Genomic DNA, 9,153 nt, shown 5'->3' on the forward strand with positions numbered 1-9,153 from the left:
AACATCTCTCCCAGCTGACATGTGTTCTGAGCTGCTTCCTGTCACCGCTGTAATAAAAACAGCCCATCCCGATGCTGCAAGGAGCACCGTTCCTACGTTCTGGTCTTTGACCTCAGCACAGCTGTAAGATAAGGATGGTGACCGATTGGGTCTAAAGACAAAACTGAGGCTCAGAGACACCAGTGATGGGCCAGAGTCCCAGGGAGGGAGAGTCAGTGCTGGGATCTGCACCCAGCCCTCCTGGAGGCCAGACCTGAGCACCAAAGCCTTCCTAGGGCCTTCCAGCTCTCCCACTCAGGGGGGCCCGGGCCTTTTGTATTCCAAGGTTCACAAATGGTGACTCTACAGGGATCTGTATTCCAAGGTCGCTTTCAGTACAACGTTCTTCGTTCACTTCCTTTGATCCAAAGTCATTTCTGTTTTGGAGATGTTGTGTTCTAAGATCTCTCCCAGCTCGGACATTCCCTGTTCTAAGGGCCCTCCCAGCTCGGACATGCTCCTTTCTGCAATCCCCGCCACTTCTGACCCTCCAGGGTCCAAGGCCCCTCCCAGCTCGGACATTCCCAGTTCTGAGGGCCCCTCCCCAGTCCCTCCTGCTCACATTCTCTGGTCCTGTTCCTCACCCCACGTCTGCTTGGGGGGAACAGGAATAGAGCAGAAGTCCCCTGGATAGACAGCGTCGGGCAGAGGGACCCGAGTCCGTCAGGCCCCGAGTGCGAGCCCAGTGGGAAGCTGAGAGCGGCCCCCGAGCCTGCCCCGGCGGCCCCACTTCCCTCGTCCCCAGCCCCAGCCGCCGCCGGAGCGGGCGCCGAAGGGCGGGCCTGGGGAGGAGCCGCTCCCCAGCGCAGCCGCGCCCCCGCCCCTCCCCCCACGGCCCGCCAGGTTTCCCAGCCCAACAGGTGTCCCTCCCTCCTCCCCAGTCCCCTCCCCCGGCGGGCGGGAGCCCCAGCTCCGCGGAGGCCGCATTCCTGCCCGGCGGCGGCCCCCGCCCCGCGCCCTCCCCCGCCCCCCTTTCACATGCAAACTCCGCTCCGGTCCGGCGGTCCCTCGGCCCCGGAGGCCGCCTCCTTTGATCCCTCGGGCCGGGGTCAGCGGGCCCCGCCCCCTCGCCTGTTGGGGGGGATCGGGAAACAGCCCGGGAGCCGGGCCGGGACCTTTTGTGCCCGCGAGTCCGGGCTGGGCGCGCTCGCCTCCCGCCCCTCCGCCCGCCCCGCTCGAAGCCCGGGAGCCGGGAGCTCGTGGCTGGGGCCGCGGGGAAGTTTAGCCGGGAAGTGCGCGGAGTCGGAACCAGGTAAATGGGAGGGGGAGGGGCCTCCGGGGTGGGCTCCCGGGGGAGGGGCGCGTTCGGGCCCCGCACCTTTCCCACTTACACTCGGGGGGCCGGGCGCGGGGCCCCCTCCCTGCCGGGCCCGGCGGAGCCGGGGTGAAACGTGAGTCCCGGGGGCGGGCGGGCGGGCGGGCGGCGGGGCAGGATCCTGCCCGGACGGGCCGGGAGCCGGGGGAGGACTCCGCGCGGGCGGCGCAGGTGAGCGGGGAGGGCGCTGCCCCGACGGCGCGGCCCCGGCCCGGCCCCGCCGCTGCCCGCCTCCCTCCCTCCCTCCCTCCCCAGGGCCCAGGATGCCGCCCGCCGCCGCGGGCCGGGCCGCGCCGCCCTGAGCCGGCCATGCGGCCCCGGGGAAGGGGGCGGCTGCGGGCGCTGGGGGCCGGGCTGCTGCTGCTGCTGCTGCTGCTGCTGTCCGGCCTCTACCTGCTCGGCGGGGACCTGGCGGGTGAGTGGTGGGCGCGCGGGGGGGGTCTGCGCCGGGGGGAGGGCCCGGGGGGGGGGCCGCGCCGGGGGGGGGGCGGGGCTCCCCCGCCGGGACCCCCACGCCGACCCGGGTCTCCGCGCAGATGCCCGCCTGCTGCTGCCGGCGCCCTGCTCCGGGGGGGCCCCGTCGGGGCTGGACGCTCACGTCCGGGCCGTGGAGGAGGAGAATCGGCAGCTTCGGGAGGCGCTCCGGCGCGCGGGGCGCGGGGAGACGCGGGGCCGGACGGCCTGCCCGCAGCAGCCCGCGGTCCACAAGTGCGAGGTGAGCCGGGCCCCGGACCGGCCGGTGGGAGCGCGGCCCGCAGCCCCTCCCCACCCCGCGGCCGTTCCCTCCTCCTCGCTCCGCCCCATCCCTGGCCCGGGGGCCCCTTCCCCTCCCCCCATCGGGGCGGCCCCCATCGGGGTCTCAGAGCGTCTGGGGACTTGGAGGGGAAAAGCCCCCCCCTCTTTTCGCTCTCTCTGGGGCTCGGGGTCCCAGACTCGATTTCCCGCATCTAAGAACGTCCTTCCGAGTCCCCCGCTTGGCCAGCCCGCCCGGGGAGGGGGGAAGGCGCCGCAGCGGAGGCTTCTGGGACTCCGAGATCCCGCCCCTCGGGCGCCCCGACGACTCCCTGGGCCCCGGGGTCCCGGCTCTGCCCGGCCAAGCTGCCGACGCCCCCTCCCCGCTCAGCCGGGGCCCAGAAGCGGCGCCGAATCTCAGTCCCAGACCGTGCGACCTTCCTCCCCAGTCGGGGCTCCCTGCGGCCCCTCCGCCCTGCGAGCGCCGGGTGGGAGGGGAGCCCAGGTGTGGCCCCCAACTGCCTCCCCCCTCCGCCCCCCAGCTCCTGCACGTGGCCATTGTGTGCGCCGGGCACAACTCCAGCCGCGACGTGGTCACTCTGGTCAAGTCCATCCTCTTCCACAGGTACCGCCCGCGCCTCCCCCCCAAGTCCCGGCCGGGGCGGGAGCAGCCCGGGGTCGCTAATCAGTGTTTCTCCCAGAAGTCGGGGGCTGTGGCCGAGGCCCCCTCCCCAGATCCCCCCTCCCCCCCAGGAAGAACCCGCTGCACTTCCACCTGGTGACAGACTCCGTGGCTCGCGGCATCCTGGAGACTCTCTTCCACACGTGGATGGTGCCCTCGGTGTCCGTCAGCTTCTACAACGCGGACGAGCTGCAGGTGGGGGCGCCGACCCCCCAGGAGTAGCTGCCCCCCTCCTCCCCCGTTTGCCCCTTCCCCTGCTGGGAGCGAGGAGGAAACAGAAAAGGCTCCTGCCCTGGGGGGGGGGGGGGTCAGACCCTCCCTCTGGCGGCCGCTCCCTCCCCATCGCGGCCGGGCTCCCCACGAGCACTCCCAGGCCTGACCTCTGACCACAGCTGGGGAAGGGAGCGCCGAGGGGCCGGACGGGGCAGTGGCGGGGCACCGGCCCCAGAGTCAGCAGGACCCGAGTTCAAATCCAGCCTCAGACATTTCAGTCCCTAAAACCCACTGCCTTGCACAGAAGCCAGAACAGGGTGACGACCTCCCTGGTGGAGGGAGGCCACTGCCCCCAGGCCCTCTTCCTTGGGCCGGCCTTGGTGATGGGGCAGTGACGTAATTCAGACCCCACGGGTGACCCCACGTCCTTTACCTTCGGGGGTTCTCAGGAAAGCGTCTGGTCCCCAGTCACAGGCCGGAAGCCTGGTCCCGGCTCCTTGTCGGGTGCTGCCCCCCGCCCCCACCTTCCTCAGCTCCATCGCTGTGATTCCCCTCCCTGAGCTTCCGGTCCCCAGCTGGGAGACGGCGGCCCTTTGGGCCCTTCCGGATGGAACAAGCTCCGGCCTGCGGGCGGGTGGGGGGTCCTGGCTCACGCACCCTCTCCCCTGCAGCCCGAGGTCGCCTGGATCCCCAACAAGCACTACTCGGGCATCTATGGCCTCCTGAAGCTGACCCTGCCCCGGGCCCTGCCCCCCAGCCTGCCCCGGGTCATCGTCCTGGACACCGATATCACCTTTGCTTCGGACATCGCCGAGCTGTGGGCTGTCTTTGCCCGGTTCTCAGGTGGGGGCCAGGGACCCTGCGCCCCCCCAACTGTCCGGGCTCTCAGACAAGGGGCCCCGGACACCCCCTTCCTCCCCCACCATGTAACACTGGACCCCCGGGAACCCAGTTCTAAAGGGGGGGTTGGGGACCTGCCTTCAAGCGGGGGAGCGTCCCCACAGCCGGGCCTGGCAGCATTGGGGTTCGGTCCCCCCTCCCCCATTTCCTGTCTCCCTTCGTTCCCTCCCAGACAAGCAGGTGATTGGGTTGGTGGAGAACCAGAGTGACTGGTACTTGGGGAACCTCTGGAAGAACCACCGTCCCTGGCCTGCCTTGGGCCGGGGCTTCAACACAGGTGAGGCCGTGAGAAGCCCCTCTTCTCTCCCAGCCTCAGTCTCCTCATGGGGTCTGATGGTTCTTCCCCTTCCCCACTTCCTGTGCCATGGGAGCTGCCCTTGCTGCGGGGGCCGCCGGGGGGATTCAGACCCCGGGAGTCCCCAGCAGCCGTGACTTCCGCAGGGGTGATTCTCCTGCACCTGGAGCGCCTGAGGCAGGCAGGCTGGGAGCAGATGTGGAGGCTGACGGCCGAGCGGGAGCTGCTGACCATGCTGGCCACTTCCCTGGCGGACCAGGTGGGGAGGGTCCCCCGGCCGGGGGGGCGGGGCCCAGGTAGGGATGGGGGGGCCCAGAGTTTGGGCAAGGATGGGGGGCCAGGCTCTGAGGGCAAAGGGGTCCCCGGCTGTTCCTTTCAGGACGTCTTCAATGCCGTGATCAAGCAGCACCCGTGGCTGGTGCACCCGCTGCCCTGCTCCTGGAACGTGCAGCTCTCGGACCATACGCGGGCCGAGCAGTGCTATTTGGAGGGGTCCGACCTCAAGGTGGGACCGGGGGGGGGGGGCGCCCCTGGATGGCGAAGGGGGGGGCTGGGGTTTCACACCCCCCCCCCCCCCAGGTGATTCACTGGAACTCACCCAAGAAACTTGGGGTGAAGAACAAGCATGTGGAGTTCTTCCGCAACCTCTACCTGACCTTCTTGGAGTACGATGGGAACCTGCTGCGCAGGGAGCTGTTTGGCTGCACCGGCACCGCCCCGAGCGAGCCAGAGCAGGTGAGCGGGGGCACGGGGCTGGGGGAGGGGCGCAGGCAGGGACCCTCCCCCTCTCCCCCCCGCACTGACCCCTCGCCGCCCCCAGCCAAGGCGAGCCCCGGGGGAGCCCGAGGAGGACGGCTGCGAGGAATTCCGCCAGCAGCAGCTCGCCGTGCACCGGGTGCACCTGACCTTCCTGCCCTACGAGCCCCCCGCCCCCCATCCGCATGATGTCACCCTGGTGGCCCAGCTCTCCATGGACCGGTAAGGGGGGTGGGGGGCGGGGGGCGAGGGGCGAGGCTGGGGGCGGGGGCAGCGGCTCACACCCCCCTCTCCCAAGGCTGCAGATGCTGGAGGCGCTCTGCCGCCACTGGGCCGGCCCCATGAGCCTGGCCCTGTACCTGTCGGACGCGGAGGCTCAGCAGTTCCTGCGCTTCGCGCAGGCCTCCTCGGTGCTGGCCGCCCGGCGGGACGTGGCCTTCCACATCGTGTACCGGGAGGGGCCCCTGTACCCCGTCAACCTGCTCCGGAACGTGGCCCTGGGCCAGGCCCGCACCCCCTACGTCTTCCTCAGCGACATCGACTTTCTGCCGGCCCGCTCGCTCTACCACTACCTCAGGTGGGCCGGGGGGGGGGGCATCCAGAGCGTTCCAGGCGCGACCCCGAGGCCCGTTTTCTGCCGGGCCGGGGCCGGGGGCCACAGTCACAGCCAGCGAGCGCTCGGCCGCTCAGAACCCTGCTTTCGGGCCCGGCCGTTCATCCTGGGCCGGCCCGTCCGTGGCGGGCTCGCGCCCCCGTCCCCATCTCTGTCCCCCCGGGCCGGCCCGCCCGTGGAGGGCTCCTGCCTCTGTCCCCCTGGGCCGGCTCGTCCGTGGCGGGCTCGCGCCCCCGTCCCCATCTCTGTCCCCCCGGGCCGGCCCGTCCGTGGAGGCCTTGGGCCCCCGTCCCCGTCTGTGTCCCCCCGGCCCATCCCTCCCTTTGCCGCTGCCGGGGCCACTCTCTCCTGGGAGGAGGGCCCCTCTCACGCCCTCCCTCCCTCAGGACCTCCATCGAGGAGCTGGGCCTGGCCGCCCGCAAGGCCGCCCTGGTGGTGCCGGCCTTCGAGACCCTCCGCTACCGCCTGAGCTTCCCCACGTCCAAGGCGGAGCTGCTGTCCCTGCTGGATGACGGCTCCCTCTACACCTTCAGGTGAGAGCCCTCCCCCTCCCTTCTCTCCTCCGTCCCCCTCCCCTCCCCGTGTCGGACCCCCGAGGGCCACTCAGGCATCTCCTGGGCCTGCAGGTACCACGTGTGGCCCCGAGGGCACGAGCCCACCGACTACGCCCGTTGGCGCGAGGCCCGGGCCCCCTACCGTGTGGAGTGGGCGGCCGACTACGAGCCCTACGTGGTGGTCCCCCGGGATTGCCCCCGCTACGACCCCCGCTTTGTGGGCTTCGGCTGGAACAAGGTGGCGCACATCATGGAGCTGGACGCACAGGTGGGTCCCCCGGGGGCCGCCCCCCCCCCCCAGGCCTCGGGCCCCTTGGAACAAGGGCCCCGTTACAGAGGAGCCCCCAGGGGTGGGTGCAGAGGGAGGGGGGGCTCCCGGCTCACTCCCCGCGGGGTCTCGGCCCCTCCTTGCAGGAGTATGAGTTCTTGGTTCTGCCCGAAGCCTTCGCCATCCACTTACCCCACGCTCCCAGCCTCGACATCTCCAGGTTCCGATCCAGCCCCACTTATCGGCGTTGCCTCCAGGCCCTCAAGGAGGAATTCCACCAGGACCTCTCCCGCCGCTACGGTGCGGCTGCCCTCAAGTACCTCACGGCCCAGCGGCAGCTCTGAGGGGTCTCGGGCCGGGGGGGGGGGGCTTCCCCTCGGGGGGGGGGAGTCAGACCCCCAAGACACTTCCACACAGACACTGACTGCGACCCTGGGGCCCAGCGTCTCTAAGTTATTTATGACGCTCTGGGTGGCTCCGAGGCCGGGGCGAGGGGGGAGTTGTAGCCCTCGGACAAAGGGGGAGGAGCCCGGGCCGGCTCTCGCCGCCATGGTGTCCGGCCTCATCGCCATCAGCCACAACGGGGCCGGCGTCCCCACTCCGTCCTGGACTTTTGTAATTAAAGCAGCTTTTTTATTCTTTTCCCCTTCTCTTCTGGTTTCCTGGTTCCTGTGAAATGGGGGACTTGGACCCCATGGCCTCTTAGGTTGCCCAAGCTGGGACCCTCACTCTGCCCTCTGGGGCCAAATGAAGCCTGGTCCAATCCTGGCCCCCCCCCCCCCCCCCAACACCGTCCTCCTGAAGCTCCTCCAGGGCCTTCTTCTGCAGCCCTTGGATACAAGGCCAGACTGGCCCAGCCCCCCCTCCCCCCATCCTGCTGCCCACAGGGGCCGAGTGGCCCCGACCAGGCAAGAGCCAGAGGAGGACGGAGGCTTCTGAGCCCCAAACCCCAACACAGGGAGGCCGACACCAGACTTCATTTTGTTTTATTTAGTAAAGTGTAAAAATAAATACAAATTTATCAGCTGCCTTCCGCCCTCCCCCCTCCCTCCACAAAAACCCCAACCCCCAACAAAACACTTTGAACCTAAAACCCTACACGGGGGCTCTACAGAGACTGAAATCACAAGGGCTCCTAAGTCAGAGAAGGGGCCGCGGAACGGACCCCGAGTCACGCCCCCGCCTCCGCCCCAAAGTCCGATTCGGAACGTCCCTCTCGGGCCCGGCTCCCCCCGAGTTCCGGGGGACAAGACCCGGCCCATGTAGGGGCTCCTGGAGGAAGTGCAGCCCCGGGGCCGGCTCTGGCCCTCAGGGAGGGGGGGCCCCCTGGCCGGTCTCGCGGGGACTGTCCCGCCCGGCAGCGCGGGGTCCTACGGCCGCCGGCCAGGGTGCTCGTGGGGAGAGGGCCCTGGGAACCCGGGCTGTCCCAAAGGCCGCTTTCTGCCCTCGCTAAGTTATGAAAAATAGAAATTTTTCTCACCGTGCGTCCGCTCGGCTGGAATGGGGGGGGGGGGAGAGGCTTCCCACCGCCTCCTCTCCCTTCACAGCTGGTGAGGGCCGATCCCCTGGGCCCCCGTGGGGCCCCCACCTTCCCAAGGACGCCGCTGCCTGGGGTCCGGGCGGCTGGCCCTTCAGCGGGGGACGGCCCTGTCCCATAGCCCCCCAGGAGCCGCTCTCCCCGAGGGTCCTGAGCCCCCCCTTGCCTTAGCCCTGGCAGAGGGCGCCTTTTCCTGTGTCCTTCCTACAGCGGGTGGGCGGTCAAGGCACTGTGGGCAGGCGGAAAACCGAAGAAATCTAAGGGAGAGGCAAGAGCCCAGGCGGGGCGGGGGCCGGAGAGCCGGGGGCACCCCCCGAGCCAGCAGACGCCCGCCATCCGGGGAAGCAGACCAACTGGTGGGGGAGCCAGGCTGAAAGGCAGTGAGAAGGCAGAGGCCCCCTTCGGGGAGGAAGAGAAAGCAGGAGAAAGAGAAGGGCGTCCAAGCAGGAAAGCCCGGGGGCAGCAGGGATCCCAGGGAGGCTCAGGCAGCTGGCAGAGCCGGGACCTCAGCGCCCCGAGACGGGCTGGGGCGCCCTGGTCCTGCCCCGGCTTGTGAGGGCCCCCGGCACCTCCCTCTGTCCGAGCCTGCAGGGGCCCGGGGAGGGGCGGCTCCCCAGGGGCCGGAGGGGGAGCCCCGAGCTTAGGCCCTTAGCAGCACAAGGGCTTTCTGGGCCCCAGCTGCATCCTCGCTCTCAGCACAATGAGCTTGGGGGATTTCCCTTCCTAGTCCGCCCCGCGGGGCCCATGTCCTCCTCACAGGAGCCTCCTGCCCCTTCGTCCCCACAGCGCACTCCCAAGACCCTTCCCCTCTCTTCTGACAAGGGTCCGAATCTCGCCGTCACTTTTAAGAATCCCTAAGACGACGCTCCCAGCCCGGGGAGGGGGAGGAACCACAGCGGCTCTGGGAGCAGCAGCCAACTATTTCTGGGACAAGTCTGGGCTGCTCCACAAGCTCCCTTGTTCCAGGGGAAGGCCTGGGGTCTCCAGGATCCCAGCTTTAGGGCTCCTCCGCCTCCTTGCCTCGGCCCCTCCTAGGCGCCGACTTGGACCCCCCCCCATGCCGTCCCCCCTCCTAAGCCCTTAAGCTCCTCTCTAACCTGGGGAGACGGGCCGAGGGAGAATTTCTCACAAGGGCCCTCTCCCCATTGCCTCTGTGCCCTGGGAAAGGGCAGGGGTCTGGCCCCCAGGTCTCCAGCTAGTGGAGGTGGGGGTCCGGCTATTGCTGGGAGCAGGGGCAGTGAGCCAGGAG

General features: G+C 69.8%; 1 protein-coding gene across 1 annotated transcript; it reads left to right on the forward strand.

Moving 5' to 3' along the window:
* Nucleotides 1–917: 917 nt before the first annotated feature.
* On the forward strand, nucleotides 918–6,730 carry LARGE2 (LARGE xylosyl- and glucuronyltransferase 2). The gene is made up of 15 exons (XM_031941301.1): nucleotides 918–1,291; nucleotides 1,610–1,769; nucleotides 1,891–2,069; nucleotides 2,629–2,711; nucleotides 2,840–2,963; nucleotides 3,653–3,824; nucleotides 4,054–4,158; nucleotides 4,323–4,435; nucleotides 4,556–4,681; nucleotides 4,756–4,911; nucleotides 4,997–5,154; nucleotides 5,231–5,509; nucleotides 5,932–6,078; nucleotides 6,172–6,367; nucleotides 6,514–6,730. The coding sequence occupies exons 2-15, from the start codon at nucleotides 1,664–1,666 to the stop codon at nucleotides 6,709–6,711; spliced, it is 2,142 nt and encodes a 713-aa protein (XP_031797161.1). The 5' UTR covers nucleotides 918–1,291; nucleotides 1,610–1,663; the 3' UTR covers nucleotides 6,712–6,730.
* Nucleotides 6,731–9,153: the final 2,423 nt, after the last annotated feature.

Source organism: Sarcophilus harrisii, chromosome 6 (assembly GCF_902635505.1).
Source record: "Sarcophilus harrisii chromosome 6, mSarHar1.11, whole genome shotgun sequence".
Classification (NCBI taxonomy): Eukaryota; Metazoa; Chordata; class Mammalia; order Dasyuromorphia; family Dasyuridae; genus Sarcophilus; species Sarcophilus harrisii.

Bases quoted from the DNA above. Each gene is read 5' to 3' on its own strand.
- LARGE2 (XM_031941301.1), top strand. From the start codon at position 1,664: ATGCGGCCCCGGGGAAGGGGGCGGCTGCGGGCGCTGGGGGCCGGGCTG. The intron at 3,825-4,053 runs GTGGGGGCCAGG...GTTCCCTCCCAG, and splicing joins TGTCTTTGCCCGGTTCTCAG to ACAAGCAGGTGATTGGGTTG. The intron at 5,510-5,931 runs GTGGGCCGGGGG...TCCCTCCCTCAG, and splicing joins TCGCTCTACCACTACCTCAG to GACCTCCATCGAGGAGCTGG.